General features: G+C 40.7%; 1 protein-coding gene and 1 long non-coding RNA gene across 9 annotated transcripts in view; both read left to right on the top strand.

Moving 5' to 3' along the window:
* Positions 1-6,494, top strand: part of LOC137175074 (nuclear factor 1 B-type-like) — a 69,588-nt gene extending 63,094 nt beyond the window's left edge. For all 8 annotated transcript variants that reach the window (XM_067580721.1, XM_067580722.1, XM_067580716.1 and 5 more), the window contains one exon: positions 109-6,494. In XM_067580721.1, the coding sequence (XP_067436822.1) occupies positions 109-241 (133 nt within the window). In that variant the 3' untranslated portion in view covers positions 242-6,494. The remainder of the gene's footprint in view (positions 1-108) is intronic.
* A 10,869-nt stretch (positions 6,495-17,363) lies between these two features.
* Positions 17,364-18,888, top strand: LOC137174827 (uncharacterized). Its single transcript, XR_010925477.1, has 2 exons — positions 17,364-17,600; positions 17,734-18,888. It is a non-coding gene; the product is annotated as an uncharacterized lncRNA (long non-coding RNA).
* The last annotated feature ends 1,701 nt before the right edge of the window (positions 18,889-20,589 follow it).

Here is a 20,589-nt window from a genome sequence, read left to right as displayed (position 1 = left end):
TTGACTGCATGCTGCACAAACAAGTTAATGGCATGTGACTAATCTCTCTCTCCGTCTCCCTGTGTCTGGTTTTTTTTTTTCCTTCTTCTTCTTCTTCTCTCTCCACAGTCCTGGTACCTGGGCGAGCTTAGTTCCATTCCAAGTGTCGAACGGGACTCCGATTCTGCCAACAAATGTCCACCAGAACTACAGCATAAACATCATTGGTGAGCCCCTGGTCCCCGCTGAGACAGGGAACTGAACCCAGAGAGGACCGGATGACCCCCCCCCTTGGGTGGATGGGTGGGTGGGGGTGTTGGTGGTGCAGAGCTAGCACTGCAGGTGTCCGCAGCCATGGATGAAACCAGCAAAGCAGCACGAGCTGCACAATCTCCACTCGTCCCCCCCTCCCCTTCAACCCTTCAATCTCGCCCCTTCCACATGTCCCTCCCCGCTTCCCGTCCCTCCCCACGATGGACACTGGCCGTGAAGACGAGGGTTGGCTCAGAGGAAAGAAAAAAGAAAAAGCTTCAGGTCTGCTGTGTCCTCGCCCAGCCCAGCCCACACATCCACCACCCACCAGTCAGTTGTTGTGTTTGCAGAACTTCTCGATCCATTACTGTGATGTATAGATGCCTTAATGTTTTATTGCATGACACTCTAGTCTCTTAGCGGCAATTCCTACTATTTTTCCATACCGGGGGAAGATGTAAAATCACGATTTACACACACACACACACACACACAAACACACATACACATATACACAAGTGAAGAGGTCTGCGTATCAACAACCTCTGCCTGGTGGATGGCTCCGAGACTCTAAAGCTCTCCAACCTCTTGAAAAGAGGCTCCCCCACGTCAAACGATTCACTGTGTACACCATAGGAACAAAAATTGTGAATTCAGAGTGTTTCTTCTTCCGTTTGATTTCAGTTTACTGTGATACGACTCTTTGTTCAGAAAATGTGTTGACTTTGTTTATTCTTTACTGCTTACTTACTTCAAGAATTAATGTAAACACTTACGGTAAGAGTTGAGAACTCTTGATGCGGTTTTCAAAAAACACTAAATGTTAGACTTGAGATTGGACCCCTCATTAAAGAATTTGCAACTCCTTTACAAAAGGATTTTTTAAAAAAAAAAGACGGAGAATAAGAAAATCTCGATAGAGGCAAGTGCAATTTAATTTTTGAAGGGAAGCTATCAGTCTGTCAGCCCTAGGACTCTAAAGGAAGGGGGATAAATATTAAATGGTTTTATGGGTAAAAAAAAAAAAAAATGTTTAAGGAAACATTTGAATTTGATTTCAGTCACATATCCGTCTCCTCACATGAGAAAAAACATCAAGCGTGAAAGGCAGTTGAAGAAAAGCACTAAGCTACCTGTGCAGCGCTGAGCAAAACCAGCACTTCTTTTGAGCCCTTCCCAACTTTAAATGGGGAGATTTTTTTTTTTTATTTATTTTGGGGGGATAAAAAAAAAAAAAAAGAAAAATAACCGAACATAAGTAAAGAAATGAGACGCACATAGTGTGTAAAAATGGCATTTCAGTTGAAAATGTTCACGATAAGATCAAGAGCATAATGCATTTGGCCATCAGCTTCTAAAGCTTATGTTTACAAAAAAAAAAAAAAAAGGAATGCAAAGTGTTAATTCATGGAAATGTACAATTCATGCAAATGTACAGTAGGCTTATGTGTAAAGCTACAGTTTGTGCAAGGTTAACTCTGCAGTGGAAGAGTTTGAAAACTGAAATTATGAATCCAGGTGGTGGCAAATCCCTGAAATCTAGAATTGTGCACGGCATGTTCACAGCCATTGCCTCTCCAGTCCAGACATATTTATACAAGGAAAATCTCTCCAATACTCTTAATTTGCACGATGACATATAGTCCACATTACGTGCCTTGCCTTTGAATATAGAGACATCACTACACTTGTTTTTGCTGCATTTATCATTATAGGAAAAAAATAACATTTTTATGATAATAATTGTTTTGTACTCTGAATGAAATTGTTGATTTTTAACTTCATGTACTACTCTATCTCACAGTTACATTGCATATCAAGGCTGTGTATAGTTGCCGTTTTAAAGTTTGTAATCAACCAGCGTTTTTTTTTTTTTTCTTTTTTTCTTTTTTTTTTTTTGTTTTCTCAGTATTTTGGTGGTTTTTCTAATAACCTGTCATCTTTTGTTTTGCTTATTTTTCAATGCTCATTGTGTTCATCTTCCAGTTACTATTGTGGAGGGTGGAATTCAGAATTATGAAAATTATGCAATACCAAGTTTTGCCTATGTAGGTAGTGCTTATAGATGTGTCAATTATTAGAGGCTAGTTTGGAGATAGACAATATTGTAATGCATTTATTTTGTTGATATCGTTGTTTGTCGTTGTTGTTGTTGTTGATGATGTTGTTGTTGTTGTGGGTGTTTTCCTTTGTTATCGACCAAAGTGGGGACTGCTTTCTATGCAGTGTATGACAAGGTCTTTTTTTTTTTTTTTTTTTTTTTTTTTCTTTCTTTAGCATATAGGCCTACCGAAAGACGGTGAAACATGTTCCAGTGTATTTTGAATTTGGGAGTTTTATTGGGAGGGCCGGTATTTTTCTAGAAGTACTTATAAAAAAAAAAAAATGCACCCTTGGTCTTTTTTACGGCTGCAAAGTCACTGATTGGTCTACTGTGACTCTTACTTTTAACTTTCCACCTGGGGTGCTAGCATGTGACCTTGAAGGAGCTCATTTTTTCACATGAGAGACGGCTTGACTTGAGTATGACAATCATTTTAAGAAATCATTTTGCGTAAAATCCCATTCTGTCATAGATCCCTAAAAAGCTGCGACTGAGGACGTATTCTGGGATTCCAGCAAATCCCGCGTACTTAACAGCAAGTTGCGTGCTTTTATCAAATATGCCGTACTATTCTCGACGTCACCGAATGCAATTTTCCCAAGTAGATGCCTTAAACACATCAATGAAGTGGCCTGTGACCTGCGCAACAATCACACACCGACTAATGCTAGTGAGACCTGTCCAAATCAGTTTCCGACAGGCTCAAGCAAGCCTTTAGAAAGTATTTTATAAGTAGTAGATTTGTATAAATGTATATACGATATGCACATATGTCAATTATTGAGATACTTCCCCAGCAGAGAGCCCCGTAGAGTATGTTGAATTAAATACTGAACCTCAGGAGCATGTTGTTTTCTAACCGTCGCTCCTGAAAAGTTCAGTGGCCCAGTAGAAGCTTAAATAGAATCCACTAGAAGAAAAATATAGCACTTAAATAGCACATAGGCAATCGTCTTCTCCCCCTCACAGTGTTTTGAACCTAGTCTCAAACTAAATCTCTCAGGCGTATTACAGGGCATTATTTATATCAGTCATCATCTTACCATTTTTGATGTAAAAACTCACACACAGAGATAGAGCAGCATCCCGGATGTTGCTCGGACACCTTTTTGCACTCTTTCCCTACAATCGCGAAAGAATCCTGAAATCTTTCCCCTCGGAGAGTCGGCACTACCGAGAGCTCTTCCGGCGTAAGCGTGAGGGCCAAGAAGCAGACAATGTTTTTAAAAAAAAATAATAATCCTCAAGTCAAGCTCAATCTCTCCGTCTTCACCCAGATTTCTTATGCAGAAAAAAAATTGAAAAGTCACCCCGTTCTATGTGCACTGTTCTGTCTTTTTTGTTTGTTTGTTTTATTCTTTTTTTTTTTTTTTTTTCTTTTAAAAGAAAAAAAACTATAAGTGCTTTGCAGCCTTTGGCCATTGGAGACCCCACTGAAGTGCATTGTCCCCAAGTGTGTGTGTGTGTGTGAGGAAAAAATGTGTCAGGGTCACTGTGCTGTTGGTGTTTATTTGAATAGGAGACTGTACATAAAGGTAAATATCCTGATTGCGTCGATAGCAGTAGTCTGTGGGGTTGAACTCTGCTTTGGCAGCTTGAGTGTTTTTGTGCATGGGCGTGCATGTGTGTGTGTATGTGAATTTGTGAGCTGGATGTTTGTGGGTGTGATAGAGTGCCTCTGACACTACACAGTGAGAGAAGATGAGGGTCTTTCTATCGATAAAAAGCCTGCCATAGGACAGGAGTTTGTACACTGTAAACTTTCTCGAGAGTTCTTCTCTAAAGCCCTTATTTGTAAATCTTCACTTCTGGGGAAAATGAGTCAATTCCATTTTAGGAAAAAAAAAAATTAATTTGGGTTTTGTTTATTTGTTTTTTGGAGGCTGGATTTGAGTTAGAACTCTCCAGGTTTCCCCCGATTAATAGAATCTAAAGTGTTTCATCGGTTGTTGTATTCCTGTATGTAAAGTCAAAAAAAAGGGGGGAAATATTCTATAAAGATCCACAAATATAAAAAAAACAACAACAATGAAGGCTTTTTTGTTATTAATATTATTATTTCTGAACTTGGCTAGTGCTTAGATATTTCCATTTGGGAAACACTTCATAAATATATGAATTGTTGTTCTATCATTAGTGTGGCCATAGCGAGTGTGATGTGATTTATCTCTTTTTTTTTTTTTTCTTTTTTTTTTTTTTTTTTTGGAAATGGGTGTGAATTCTTGTCCAACAAGATCATGATCAGTGTGTGTGTGTTCTTGTAGCAGCTGGGAGGTGATGTCACTTAACCAGTAGAAAAAGCCCCAGAAAAGGCACCTGACCTAACGTGAGAAGCAGGGTAAAATCTGACAAAACGTCCTCCAATGAATCTATCAGATAGTTTCGTTTTTTTTTTTTTAGTTTCTTTTCAGAGGAAATGTCGCGAGACGACTGGTGCTACGTCTCGCCATATTTCTGATTCGGCTGGCCATTTTTTGAGCTGTCTACTTGGTTCATATGCAGGCGACTCTCTAAAAAAAAAAATCTCTTTAAAAATCAGTAAACGCATCAAGGCATCGCTCATTTTGCACTTTCTACATGATGTCAATGCCTGATTTGATGTAGGAAACCCTTCATTCACACTACAAAAAAAAAAAAAAAAGAACTACATTGATTGCAGGTGCTTCACAACAAGGTACTGTACCTTCCAGCTGATAATAGGTAGACTAAATGTATTTGGGCATGGTTCTGTGTGTTGCTACGCGGGGTGTGAATGTAGCCTGTCAAAAAGCTCTTGAAACTTTATAAAAATTTAATCAGTGTTCCACCCATCAGCAGCTTCAAAAGCCTTACTCAAGGCAGATTTTGACACTCGCAACGACCTTATTTTTAGAAAGTATTATTGCATCGATCACCGCGATCATCGAGAACAGGACAACTTTATGCAAGGAGGACCTGTGGCACTCATGCAATATGTGTGATTTTCCTTTACGTTGAATGTCACGCATTCTGTTGGGACTGAGAGGGCATATACATGCAGACTAAGGAAACATTCAGACTTATTTTTCATCCTACATGAGCAATACTCACCTTCCATACGTTGGCTAGCTGCTAGTCACTTGGCATCAGGTTGTTATTAAACATGAAAACCAGCATTTATACAGGATGTAACATTCACCAAAAGAAGACAAAAAGATAGCAATGCAGTGCCTGTTCAAGCTGTCCAAGTGTCTGTTGTATATAATTGTAAAATGTGATAGACTTACTTTCATATGTGACAAGAAAAACGGCATCACGCAGAACAGAATGTGGCTCATCATTCTCATCTGGAAAATATGCTCTTTATTACTTCTTTGATGTTTTTTGGAGCTTTTTTTTTTTGTGTGATTTATTAATTTTCTAATTATGTCAGCACACAATGCCCACATCAAGCTTGCTCACAATTTGAGAGGAAATGTTCATTCTTCTTTTTTTCCTTTTTTTTTTTTTTTCTTGGGAGGGGGGGAGCGGGGAGGTGGGAAGAGGGGGTGGGGGGGGTTGGGAGGGGTCAGTGCTACATTAAGCGCAGTGAAAGAATGAAATAATGTCTTTTCTTAAGATTAGTCACCAGTTTTCTCTGCAGGGCTGATTTCTTTTTGGGTCTTGTGGCACTTTTACTTCCCTCTGCGCACACATTTCTACTTTATAAATCATGGTGGAATTATATAACGAACAACAACAACAACACCAACAAAACAATATGTAAACAGTCTCCAGTAGTGATCGTAGTTACACTGCAAGTGTGTGCAAAGGTCTATGTATGTATCTGAATGTACGTTTTAGAGGACTTTTTGGAAAACTTTTTTTTTTTTTTTTGTTTTTTATCTTTTCATTTACAGTTTAGGAGCCACAGGTGTCCATTGTGAACTGTATAGCAAAGGCCTTGATATCCCTTCTTTTATTGATTTTAGAAACGCCGAGCATTAGGCGATGCCTTCAAGCTGGTTACATTTGGTGCAGGGGCTAAAATTGCCACAAGATTAAAATCAGTGTAAATAAAGGCTCAACTTTTTGTGATTGTTCCTGTTATATCCAGCCTATACTGCTAGCAGCTGTTTTTACTGCAGTCAATTACTGGAAGTGGATATATTTCCTATGCAAAACTGTTTAAACAATAAAATGAGCTATGCTACAAAAAAGACTTCTGTGTTTTGGCTTTTTCTTGTGTTTTTTTTTCCCGTTTGTTTCATTAGATTTGACTCTGAGTGATTGCAATTTGCCCTAAATAAAAACGTTCCTGTTTGAGGTCTGACATCAGACTCAATCCATGTTTGTTAATTGATAGACAGCTAAATTGCCACATCTGATTGATTTCTGTGTTTGAGCCAGTTGGCTGGACATTGCGGGGAAACACAAAAAGCATTGAAATGTCCCTTGTTTTTAGGGACTGCATGAAAAGTATTAGGGAGGAGAAGGGGTCAGAGAAGGTGAATGGTTTTGTAGTTTGTTTTTTTTTGCTGAAGGGAAGTTTTTGGGGTGGTGGGGAGCAGTCCATTGGGAGATTATTTTCCAAAAAAACAAATTACATGACAAACATAGTTTTGAGTTTTATATTTAACACTGCACTCTCTAGAGGCTGCCTTGAACAAATGCCTCCAACACACCAGGCCATGTGATCTGGGCATCATTAATTGATATGACAGTCAGACATCTAATCTCATACATATCAGGCTATAGCATCATCAGATCTATATATGTATGATGCATAAAATAGACTTTTTTTTCTAAGTCAAGGGTAGAATCCAAGAAAATAAAAATGCTTGAAAGGGTTTTGCTTTAAGGAATATATATAGATATATAAGATTCAACCCCCCTCACCACCCCAATAATTTACTTACAGTGCCTTATATAGACGAGGGAAACAGTCTGATCTGGATTACAGTGCAAAATAACTCAGGATCACCTCTCAGGAAAATCTCTAAAACCAGGCTGAGAGAAGAAAACAAGTTTAGTAATTGCCGCAGGGGTGGAATAAGGACAGTGTCAGATCAGAGGAAAGACGACTATTTGATTTAAGTATTAAACTAATTGGATTTCATTGATTCTCAGAAGTGTGTCTGTGACAGTTTTCCCTAAGAGCAAACATTAGTTTTCATGTCCTGGAGCGATCCCATGACCCCACATGCACCACTGTGGTATTACTCCAGCTAATCTACTGTAATACGCCAATCCCCGAGGAATGGGAGACAGACTACAGTGTTTGGACCACAGCAGAATCAGTCTGCTGGGACCTCGGAGGGTCATGCGAGGTAACATCCATCTGGGTCACTGTGTCAAGTACATGAAGCTCTGATCTAGTAAGCTTTCCTAATGGGATTGAGGACATTGAAGGAGGCAAAAGTCAGGCTAAAGTGCCAATTAAGTCTCATTACAGGCCTACGTGATGGGCTCAGGGCTCAGCTGGACACTTAATGACAACAACAGGGACTGTCAGTGGTGCCCACAAGACCTGGCGCCCTGTCCGCAGCAGGGGCGCCCTCCTAATGGCCAGGCGAGGCACTGCATGCTTCACACCAATCACAGAAAAGCCCACCTGGCCTTGGGCACAAACCACAGTTCATTTGGCTATCATTAAAGAGGACCAACAATGTGGCACGCTGATATAAAATTACCCGATCTATAATGGTAATCATTATGCCATTTATCAAAATTGGCCAGTTGAGTCAACATCTGGCTTCAATAGGGGGCTCGAGTCGGTGAGGGTCTTGGCAGCGTCTTGTACCCTACATATTTTCCACTCTCTTTTATCAAGGCCTGCTGTCAGTGATTTGATGAAGCTAAATAGATGATGATTTGGCCCTATTATGTTTCGCAGGGCTCAAGCAAAGGGGATTTGTTGATTGCCTTTGTGTTTGTCCATTTTTTTCCCCCCTTCCTCCACCCCTATGGATCCAGGAGAGGTAACGGCGCCTTGTGGTTCTCCAACGTACGTCTGACTGTGTACCAAAGAGAGGATGGGGAAGGGAAAGCACAGCGAGTTCTCTCACACAAACCTGTGAGTGCAGAAGCTGGACTGGGCTGTTGGACATGAGCCAATGCCAGCACAAAGAACTCTGTCACATCCCCAAGTTTTATGAGAGGCATATAATATTCATCTTGTGTGCTGTTGGAATCAGGTAATGAATTAATCTGATCCTTTCGTCTTTTGGCATCAAAGTGTGAGCGTAATGCAGTTTATCTAGACGGAAGTCATAAAGGCAGATTTGGGGAGATTTTTGATTGGTGTATGACTAAAATGAGGATTTATATTGTTAGTGTTTGACGCAGACAATGCAGGACTCATGATTTCAATACAAAAAGGAAACAAAACATTAAAGCTGGGGTAGGCAGTTTTCTGGAAAAGGCAAAAAAAGTCACACACCAGAATTTGAAAATACAGCCCTCCTCCTGGCTTGACCTCTCACCATGGTGGTGTACACCCAGCTCTACTCAGAGCTCTGTGAGCCTCCTGCCTTCCTCCTTGCCAGGGTTTATGGGGGCTATTTATTCCTGACAATCGGAGGAGAAATCTGCTATGGGACCTTGGTCTTTATCTGGTAATGTGAGGGGTTTACAGATCCAATCTTAAACCTCCAGAACTGCTTGCAGACTCATCAGGGCCGCTCCGATAATTTCAAACGTTTGATATTTAGGAGTTAAAATCTGGATGATTAAATCACTGCTTTCCGAGCGGGACCACAATAGCCAATGAGAAAGACAAGTCTACAAGGAGACGGTGTTGCCAAGCAACGGCAAACATTCTAGCCATTGAGGCTAATGTTAGCTAGCATACTACTGTTGACATTTTGGGAAGTGCAGTTATTCGCTTTCTTGGTAAAAGTTAGATGAGAAGATCGACACCACACTCATAACTATCTCTTAAGTATGAAGCCAGCACCAAGAGCTAACTTAGCATAAAGACTATAAAAAGAGGGAAACAGCTAGCCTGGCTAGGTATATCTCGTTTGTTTAAGTGTGAAAAAGACAAGCTGTGACTTTACAGGAGATTATGTGCCAGGCTATTTCTTGGCTGGGCGCAGTTACTACATCGTTAGCGTTATTCTAGGAAGTAATTTCACCCACTCAAGAAACCCACTGTGAAACCACAACCTATTTTGTTGTTGTACGGATTAAAGAGACTAAACTAATCTAAACTAAACTATTAAGAGTTAATTAGTGCGTGTTATAGGTGCTGATAGGCAAAGTTTTTACCTTTGGAAAGCTAGCTGATACCCCGCATTTCCATTCTTTATGCTATGCTAACCCAACAGCTGCTGTTTGTAGCTTAATATTTAGCGTACAGACACAACAGTGGTATCAACCTTCTAATCTAAGTCTTTGCAAGAAAGATGACCTAGTGTGTGCTTCACTAAAATGCTAAAATGCACTAAATGAGATTTCTTTGGCAAAATATTTCTCTAGAGACACCCTCTTTCGATGAAGAATTTTAGCCTTAATAAAGAGACACTCAAGACCTCAGACAACAGCCTCTGTTTGTTTGCAAAAATGTAGTTGAAGAGAGCTCAGGGAATAAAAGAGGGTTGTCTGAAATGTACTAGTCTTAAATAGTACCCTCAGCTCTGTGTATTCCCACACAAATTTGCATAAATTTCATAGTCTAAGTCATGGACTGTGGCTGGAGTGTGTTATTAGTCTATCTTTAGGTGGTAGTATAGGCCGATCACACTGAGGGTTGTTGTTATCTCATTGAAAGCACCCTGGTATTACACCCGGCGGATTGAGAGTGGGTCTTAAGATCGTGGGATTTGTTCACATATTAAAGCATGTCTGTTTGGATGTGCAGAAAAGAAACAGGTGTTCAGTGTTTGTGTGTGAGAGAGGGAGAGAACTCATGTGTGCATCTTTTTGTTTTCCCTGATTCGGCCTGTGATGTTTGTGCGCAGGCATACACGCACATAGGATGAGAACACGCTGTTCATCTGTGCGTGTCTGTGTGTACATGTGTGTGTTTGTGTGTGTATGACTTGACAGAGGGGAGGGGGTGCTTTATTGAAAAGTACTCCTCTCCTCCCCTGTTCAACATGCTGGATTAGCACCAGCAGTTTCCCATGGAGCCGTCCCTCCCAGCCCCCTGCCCATTTGCATAAGGCGCAGACAGGCGGAGATGTGACAAACAAACCTGGCACACACAGCGCCGGCCGCCTCCTTTACATGAACTCTTTCCCTCTTTCTCGCCATGACATGAAAGAGACACAAGATAGAGCTCAAGCACCTGCGCACACTTTTCACTATAAATAATCTGTTTCTTGAGTCCAAACTGTACAGTATACATAAAATTAAAGGCAGGATTTTAGGCCTGTAGTCCTCCTGGTGATCATAGTGATTCACAAGTAAAGGAATGCAAAGGGCCGAAGGAGGTGAAAGGGCTTTCATTGCTCTGTCATTTGGACAAAACTCCCCTGAATCAAAGCATCCTCCCCCTCGTTTTTCTCTTCCTCCAAGATGGTAATGTTCACCTTAAAACATCTTTACTGTACTGTAGCTACATAACACAGCTCTCTGCACTGCTGTTCAGCTGCCAAGTTCCTATCAAGCCCCTGATTTATGGCGCTTGATGCATTCCTTGGCCCTGGCGAGGAGGCAGTTTAGCTGAAATATGAGAAGAGATACAGAGAACACACTCAAAGTGCGTTTCAGTTTAGCCTGCAAAGCTGGTGCAGTCTTAAAATTTGGTCTGTGCAAAACCTGAGAGACAACCTGGGAGTGTTTTATCTTTAGATGACAAAATATTTCAGCAATGTGGCATGGTGTGTCTGCCTCATCAGCATGTCGTGGTGGGTGATAACAAAAGAAAAAAAAAAGTACTGTAACCCAGCTGTCATGGAGCCCACAGAGCACCCTTTTGTTGGTTGCAGCTTACAAAAAAAAATTAAAAAAAAAAAAAAGTTAACTACATCTCCTTCCCTTTTCCTGTCCACTTATATGTAGAAAATTGCATGCAGGTGTATGTAGGAAAGAAACCTACACCTTTACAGTAGTATTTAATTGTAAATGGCTTTCTTACCTCTGCAGTAAATACCTGTAATCAATCATAAAGGCTTCAATTGGCTGTTTGTCTTCATTTGGGTCTTAATACACAATTGCTGATGAACTCAAATCAGATAAGCAGAAACAGACATTTCTGAAAAAGGAAAAGTCAGTGTAAGAAGCGTTCACTGTGCGCCTGCATTGCTTTGTCTGCTCCCAAGTTACAACAGTGTGATTACATGCTTTATTAAGTGCTGAAGTGCTCTCTCTGAGTAAAAGCAGATGTCACCACAAGGTCTGTCACTGAGTCTGGATCGGGGTGCCTGTGGTCAGTATCTCAGCCCGCCTGTGGCTCCCTGTGGTTTCCCATCAATTCAGTGCACAAAATCATTGCCAAACAAAGTGGGTAAAAATACAATGCCGAAGTTGTTTTTTTTTTTTTAAATCAATGTATGTGTCTATTTCTCTGAACATATGCAATATTAGTGTACAGCAGGGTAAAGACTGTACAAACAGATGATATGAAGTGAAAGACAGATGTTGTCTGCACAATAATGCAGCCTGTAATGAAAAATTTGCTTAGTTGTGAAGTCAGTTTATTTGGTGGGCCAGGAACAGTGTTTCCTATTTGTGCTACAGTATTATTGCATAGTTACCGTTAGTTTAGCATAATGAAAATACATCAAGGGCTGCACCAGACACTTTCAGGTATGAAAATCAACAAAAGGACACTTCCCTGGACAGCAGAGGTGTAGAAAGCACCAGGGCAGGGCCGCTATGGTAGATGGTACAGTCATCTTGTCACAAGTGTCTTCTGTCATGTGTTTTTGACTAAATATCATTGTTGCATTCTGTTTTTGGACAAAACATAAATGCAACATCAGAACAAAAGCCTTGATTTGTCATTTTAAAACGAGACATTTGGGGAAGGTTCACTCACCCACTTCTTTGCAGCTTGTGTGACACATTATTATTAAAGCAAGGTTTCCTTTAGGGATCAACATATTGTATTGTGTATGTTTTCCAGTGGTTTATAGTAATGTCTGTAGTGATTCTATGCTGTGACCTTAAAACCAGATAAAGTGTAATGACACCAAATTCAGCATTAACCATAACTTCTCATTTGATATTTTATAAACAATGGCCTCAGGGTGTGCAGGCTTATTTGTGTAAAGTATACACAAGCTTCTTTCTCTTGTGTATGAATTTCTGAGGTACAAGATTTCAAACAAAAAATACTCATGACTGCACAATACAGAATGAAAAGACCTCATCTGGGTACAAAAACAACAAGCATGGTTTTCTGAAAGTAAATCTACCCATTTAAAGACTAAAACATCACATCTGAGACTTGAATCTCTAAACTTTAGCGTCACAATATTTCATATATTTTGTTTCAAGGCTACTCTACCAACATATGTGAATTGTTCTCCTTTAATCTGACTCTACCCATATGTGCTCCCAGTGTTTTCCAACACCAGGAGGGAACAATGTTTAGGATTTACCCACCATAGTATTAATTAATCATTGCACATCTGTAAGTGTGTATGCCCATTTTGGTGCCTGTTATGTTTGTTGACTCTATGTGTGTGCGTGTGCGTCTGTGTGTTACAATGGTGCTGTGGCACTTTGGCACCTGCGCTACATTATAAACCTAAAGGCTTGGATAATAAGCTGCAGGTGCACTCCTGGCAAACAAGGAGGAGATGGAGGAGGGTGGTGGGGGTTGGTGGGGGGGGGGGGGCTGGCACTGCTGGAGTGTTTGTGTTTGTGTATGTGTGTGTGTGTGTGTTGGGGGGTCACCTGCTGTTACCGGTTGGCATTCTACATTAGCACGTATATGACGTCAACCTGGCTCCTATACCTCCATCTATATAACACGTTCACTCGATTTTTTAACAGCGGAAGCAACGCTTATTCCAGGAAATTGGCTTCAAAGTGCTCAACAAAGAAACAAACTCTTTTGTCCATCGTTCCCTCCCGTCTGTGGCACTGTCAATAATTATTGATGTTAATTACCATGATGATTAGGGTAATTTCTTTATAGCTGTGTTGGCAGGTATGCAAAGTAAAGATGGGCCGTTGGAGCAGACCACAGGAGGGGCTTCTCTCATTGACAGCATAGAGTCGAAGTGACAGCCAATAAGGAGGCAATCCACTTCATGAAAATCTAATTATGTGATGAATGGTGCAATGTATAGACTCTGGCACAGTAATATTGCACTCCCACCTGTGAAAATACTAGCTGGAATAATTGTTTATTTTAGGGGAAGGCTACTTTATTTATATAATGCAGGCAGTGTCGTGTTAGTATCTTAAGTATGGTATCCATAAACATCTGCCTTATGTAACCCCCCCCCCCCCCCCGCAAACACACACACGTACACACACTGCTACAATCTACTGCTGCTGCATAAGATATAATTCCTGCAGCAGATGTCAATTCACATCTTAAGAGTGACAAAAGATATTTTCCAGTTTGTGAGATTAAAGAAAAATTAGTGCCAAGCCTGAAAATAAAGTTGCAGACCTTACAAAATCTTTTTTCCAGCGTTTTTTTTTTTCTGTACAAGATTGATGAGTAAAATTCACATCGTTATGGCTTTCGAATCCCTCACCTGCTTAAAATTTACTGTACTTTCTGTTGAAGCCCTGCTATACTCTCTGTTAATGGCTTCCAGACTTCATCTTGGCTGAAGCATGGCGTTGTGATTGAGCGAGAATTTTCTCCTCTGCAGTTTGACTTCTACTTGAGTAAGTAAGACTGATACAATGCAATATTCTTAGTTACAGACATGGTGAGCAGTTACAGATCAAACCCTTTCTGGTAGAAGTGACACCATGAAACCACTGGGCCTGAAAGTCAAACCTTTCAAAAGGCTTTTTCCTTCAGTATCAAGACAGTGTTTCAAGAATAAGTAGGATACAGTGTATTCTGGTTTTAAATTATATATGTCAGCAACTTCACATTAACAAAGAACATCAGCTCACCTGAAACAGGCTGTCTGGTTGTGAAGCATATCAAAATGACAAATATGAAATCCTTGGTTCAGAAGTAACGTAGCGAGGCAGCGTACAACATATGGCACTGCATGTTCAAACCTGGCAACAGGCGATGGATTAACAATGGAGATTTCCTCTAAATGAAACAAAACCCCTCAAAAAGGGACCGTCATTAAAAGGGTTGCAAGTGTAACCTTGACTTTCATGTGCCCATGGGAGTGAGCAAGACAAGAGAGGGGGACTTTTTTGATTCTTTCAGCTGCATTCGGAGAGAGACTGAACATGCATCGAGCTCTCGGATCTTCTCATCCACACTTTCCCATATGGCATGTGGATCTGGGTGCGGATCGAAGGATGAGACAAAACAAAAAGTCCCATATGTGTGTCTGTTTCTCTTCATTAGCTCCCAGCCAAACAGAAGTACCTCCTCAGCAGCTTGATTGAAATTAATGTTGTTAAAATGTCGAGACGGACGTAGCTCATTTAGACAAGGACTTGACATCACAAACGTGAGTGTTCTCAAAGATTTTGACATTTTGCCTCCAAAAAGACTTAAATTTATGAAATATATGTGATGTTTAAATGCCGAGTGAAATATCCACCTTAATATCCTTTCCCATCTATCGTTGGTTGGTAAAAGATGAAGGAAGGAGTTTAAAGACCAGTCGAACAACTTGGCTTTCTGTCATTCATGAGCACCATGTGGAATTAACCTGACATGACCTTCACAATTTTTACTGCAGCTTCTTACAGATTATTCCTGGTGTTTATGTCCATTTTGTACAAAATATTTAAATATTTCATTTTTTTTTAACATGATACCTTTAACCTGCATTAACTGATTTTTTTGGCCACTTGGGGGCAGTGGAACAAGTTTTGACAACACATATCATCACCTTTTTAGCAGATATGTTGCACTTGTGCACATGTTAGCAAAGCACAGTTGCTTATTTACACATCCAGCAGTTACAAAGCAACTTTATTTGGAATCATGTTACTGCCCACCTGGTGAATGTAAGTCCAATATTCACTTTCCTCTTTGCTCTGTTTTTGCTTGAGGAAAATATCTATCTTTGTCTGTTTGGTGCTGGGCATGCAGTATACATTGGATTTATTAAAGATTTTTGCTGAAAACTTTTGCCTCCTACTGCTAAAAAACAAAGCTGAGCATGAACAATAAACAGTAAATTTGCAGGTCATAAAACCAAAACAATAAGCTGAAAGACACTAAAGTGCTCTGTTTAGCTGAGGGGAACTACAGAGTTGCTGATAATTCCTCTTAGTTTGTCACTACAAATGACATCATTTACATTGTGCATGCTCATTTGATCCCTTGTTTATATAAAATATTGATTAGCAGCCTTAAGGCTCATTTGCTGCCAGGACATTTTAAAATTCTTCAGTGCAATTGTCCTGTACAAGACTCAGCATTTTAAGGAATAAATAACCCACTGTGATTTTTACAGTAAAAACCCCAAAACCTGAGGATTCTGTGTACAGTACTTCCAAGCCAACTACCGGTACTTAAGTTCAATCCATTAATGCCGCAGCTCCATTCCCACCACAGTGACCCCTCCCTCCGCTAGCTACCAAGTCTAGACAAAGTACCCATTGTACCACTGCCCTCATTCTTTCTGCAACACCACCAACACCCTTTTAAGAATTTCCCTATCCCCACCCCTGCCAACCTAGACCTAAATGTAGTCATATAGGCCCGAATCTAAATCTGAGATTATGTATTTTTGATTAATTACATATAACGACTTGCCAAAACACCACTTATCTGAGTCATAAAATTGTGCCTGACCTCATTATCTGGATAAAGCACTTAAAAGTTACCTGTGCTGTTAATGCACTGGACTTTCCAATCAATGTCCTGTGACTTCTTTCTCCTTGGAATGTCTGTTGATGGAGTTTCTGTAGGCAACATGCTTTTATTTTTCTTTGTCTGTACAGCTTTGTTGGACTTTTTAAGCAGAAAACCCTCTCATCTGATATTTCAGGAAATCTGGTGTTACATTTGGCCGCTGTCTTTCATCAAGTGGGCATCTTTCTTCACAGATGTTTCATTGAATTAGACCCGCAAACACCTCTAGGGGCCCAGCAGGAAATTCCAGCATCCTAAACCCATCCCATTCTGACAGCCTTTCTCTGTGTTAAAAAGCACATGTGCAATATTTCTTATCACACAGACAGCATCAATTTGCACATGGCCTCCCCTTGACACTTTGTGCCCACGTCCCTAGCGGGATGGGAATAAATCCGCTGTTACCTCGAAGAAGGTGTTGACACTGGGCCCGGCACCAATGAATTGCACCGTTGCCTCAATTAGCTGCTCAGGATCTTGTGTCAGAGCCATGAGGACAAGGGGGCGATGTGATACCCTGCAGTTGAGGCTGTGCCACTTACCTGGTGGCCCCATAGTGTGTTTTAGCATATCATGTGCCTGCGTACGCTAATGCACACATGCTCCAAGCTCTTTTTACATGTATTCGGCAAAAACGCAGCCATAGGGGCCTCTGCAGGTCCTCGATTCCTCCTTGAGCCAGGAATGCACCTCTCTAACCAGAGCCAGGCCTGACTGGGAATAAGTTACAACTGATCTGATGTCAGATATTCTCTGGAAACTAGTAGTTGCCAGCAGGATTAAGGTTAAGGAGCATTCTGTTGCTAGATCTGCGCTTAGGGGCATCTTGTAGCTCGGAGGAAGTAATGCCGGCAGAAGGGGGCAAGTGTACCTCCCTGTTACCCCCTAGCCACCCTCCTCCAACTGCCATCTGATGTGAGGTAACATGTGAGGGCGAGCTTCCATCTGTCCGCGGTATATGCTAGCAGAAGGTGCAGCTAATGAGGCTTGATTTGCTGCTGCACCTGCCTCCAATCTGGGGGGTGATGGTAGTGGTGGTGGTGGTTGTGTGTGTGTGTTTGTGTGTGTGTACTGGGGATGCTCTATCTCACCAGCCTCTCCTCCTCCACCACCCGCCCCCTCTCCCCCTCAAGGTGTAATCATTGGTTAGCTTGTATGGGAGCGCCTGCAGGTTGATGGACCCTGGGAATTCATTAGGAAGTAGGTGAGGCCTTGGGTTGAAAGGGCCTTTTGACCTGCCTCCAAACACCCTCACATTACAAAGCAGAGGATGATTCAAAGGGAGAAGGGAGTCAGCCAACTTGTCGATGTGTCTTCTCTGTGAGCACATTAGCCTGCCTGTTGTTTAAAGGGAACATTTTGACGCTCGCATTGTAGCTTCGGCAGCTTTATTGCAAATTAAGAAACCATGTGAGTAACAGTTGTAGATCGTCTATAGTGGTTGAAGATGAGGTTGTTTTCTTCCAGATGGTGTGAGGGGGTGGTGTTATGTCCACATGTTAAATGCAGCATGTTTATCCCCCTTCTCTGTTCCCTGTCACAGATACCATTTGACACAAGAGCTCTTCAGGGGCCAGTTATTCCAGGCCATTGAATCCAGATCAAAACCAGCCTGTGTTTTTGTGACTCAGTGTTCAGCTCCCCTTTTCTTCACAATCAGTCCCACACTGCTTCTGGAACTGAGACAGGAGGCAAATCCTCACCACAGCTCTGCATTATAAGCCACAAATATGACCCGTTCTCTCAAGGCAGAAAGTCGCCACTAGTCTTATACAAAACATGACATCTTAACAGTGCGCATTCAAGTCTTAAATTTTACAATAATGTCGACTTCTCCTTGTAAAATATGTGTGTGTGGAGCAGCAGTTTAAGAAAAATTTGGACCATGTGCTTTGGAGTAAGAATAATAATAAAAAAAAAAAAAACAAAGAAAAGAAAACAAAAAGAAAGGATTCATTGCCCCGAGGCAACACTTGTAACTGGTAACCCATCGTTGGGAAACCTTCTTTGCAAGCTGCGTGAATAATCCACTGGGTGATGTCATCGCCGACAAAAGCTGTGTGCCACTCTAGATTATTTTCAAATTAGCTGCTCTATTCAGAACGGACTTCTATATGTGGAGGCCCAAATTAGAGCTTGCATATTAATGACTGACCTGGACAGACTGGTAATACTTAACATATTCACGTTTGATTTAGAACATATAGTTAAAACTGAGCTGGACGTCTTCCCATCAGCGCTTATGATCACCAAACCACATGGCGTTCCGGATAATTCTGGAAGATTTCGCGTAAGATAACTTTATAAAAAAATAACATTTTTAGTTTTTATCAGGTCTTATATCAGCATACTATAGAAACACTGAACATGCTGTGTGCTTGACCATGTTATTCATCAGCATCTGGAAGAAAAAAACACATCCTTGATTTGCATTCCAGCCACCCAACTTTATGCTACACCTCATGATTTCATGAATACTTTACAGCTCTGGTTTGTCCATATGGGGTCAAATTTCAAATTAGTTGAACTTACTAGAGTATCTGACCTGGCAGTAAAATGATATATAATATACACTCTCAGCATCTATAAATAATGCAAGCAACTGTGGCTCCTCACAGCCCTGCAGCCACTTCCTAAATTGCATTTTAATCTCACTCCTCTTTGGATTTCAAAAAAAAAAAAAAAAGATGTCAAATCTGAGAGCTGTTATAAATTAGAGCTTCGTCACCAAATGAATCAGGCGCTGGGAGATAAATCCGAGGTCTGTGTTGAAATTATGAGCCAGCTCCATGGGAAAAGAGTTTATGCTGCGAGTCTGAGAATGCTGATCATCCCATCGGGCTCATTTGTTTACTTTCAAATTCCCTCTTTTGTGGGTTTGGAATTGGAGCAATGTTTGTGCTTGCTTTGGCCAAGGGGGAAATCACTTGAGATGTGATTAAGAAAATGGATACTGCCCTCTTCTGGCAGAAATAATCATCACTTTTCTATGAATCCATAAAATACACAAGCACTACAGTCATAACTGCAATTCAAAACCACTGATTTACAGCTGAATAGATTATGTAAAATCTTTATTTCAGCTGTTTTCTTATCATATTGTTTACAGGAAGTACAGATTTATACAGAAAGTATTCTATCTATATTTTTTCTTCTATAAAATTTATCATTTTAATTGCACATATGTGTGTGTCCATGATGGCATGAACAGTGGTTCCAGCATGTGAGGGATGGGAGATAATTCAGCTCTACAACCTGAGATAAACACAAAATTAACAATTGTTAAACAATTTACCAGGCAGGCCATCATGGACTAATCAGGTAATTGTCCAAAGCTTTTAATGACCACTGCAAATCATTAATTAAAGCGATGTATAAATCCCATATGTTTCCTCTGCCTCTCTCTTATGTGTAATGGTGCTCCATCCTCGTGGCTGACGTGGGTCAGATCTTCAGGCAGGTGGCTGGGAAATGGAGGCAGATGGGCTGAGTACGCCACCACTGAATCTGTGAAGTTCTCTCTTCAGTTTCAAGCTGCACCGATGGGCCCTTGAATTATTACTGGGCCCCCCATTCATAATTAGCCCGGGCCTGGTGGGGACCAAAGCCCCACTAATGATGCCTTTGTTGCTGCTGATCTACGCTGCACAATCAACAAGAGAGGACATATGACTGGGAGAAGCAGCCCCGCATTGAGCGATAACGTGCCTTTAGGGCAGCCTCTCTAAAACAATCACGCATGGTTTCAGCTCTCCCCTCGTTAAAGATGAGTGTTCACATGGGGCGTGAGACAGAGTGCGCGAGTGTGTGTATGTGTGTGAGAAAAAGAATCCTGGAGGTCTTCAGACATGCCAGTTCCCTCAGGCAATATATAGCTATTTGATTTCATAAGCCTTCCAACAGTAGTCATTGTATGCTAAATATATGCTTCCACCCTGCAAGCAATATTCAGTCGAGTTAAATGTACTTTTTAATTTTTAAAATGTATGCATGTCATTTTATTTATCTACAGTAATCCTCGTAAAGCCAGTTTCATTAAGTTGGAGTTGTTTTTATTAGTAGTCAACATCAAATGTCATACTATTAAATTAAAGACATGAATAGACATGATTTCTTTTTAACTCTTGTTGCAGACATGCCATAAAACAATATGCGACAGCATTTCAGCATCTTTCCCAATCTTTCCGTCTTTCAATAGTACAACATGAGGAAATAATTTGTTAGTGATGTTACAGCTTTAGAGTCCACAAAAGCTGAGTTGCTGTCATGTTTCATTTATTTCAGTTAATATCTATGTTTCAACAGCCTGTAATTTAGTGTAAAACTGTATGAGCTAGGGACAGTTGTGCTGATGTACAGTTAGTTTAAAATTGTTTCAATCACAGAATAAAAGAAAAAC

This window comes from Thunnus thynnus, chromosome 22 (assembly GCF_963924715.1).
Source record: "Thunnus thynnus chromosome 22, fThuThy2.1, whole genome shotgun sequence".
NCBI lineage: Eukaryota > Metazoa > Chordata > Actinopteri > Scombriformes > Scombridae > Thunnus > Thunnus thynnus.
The sequence above is the reverse complement of the archived record's forward strand: the minus strand, read 5'-3'. Positions and strand labels throughout refer to the sequence as shown.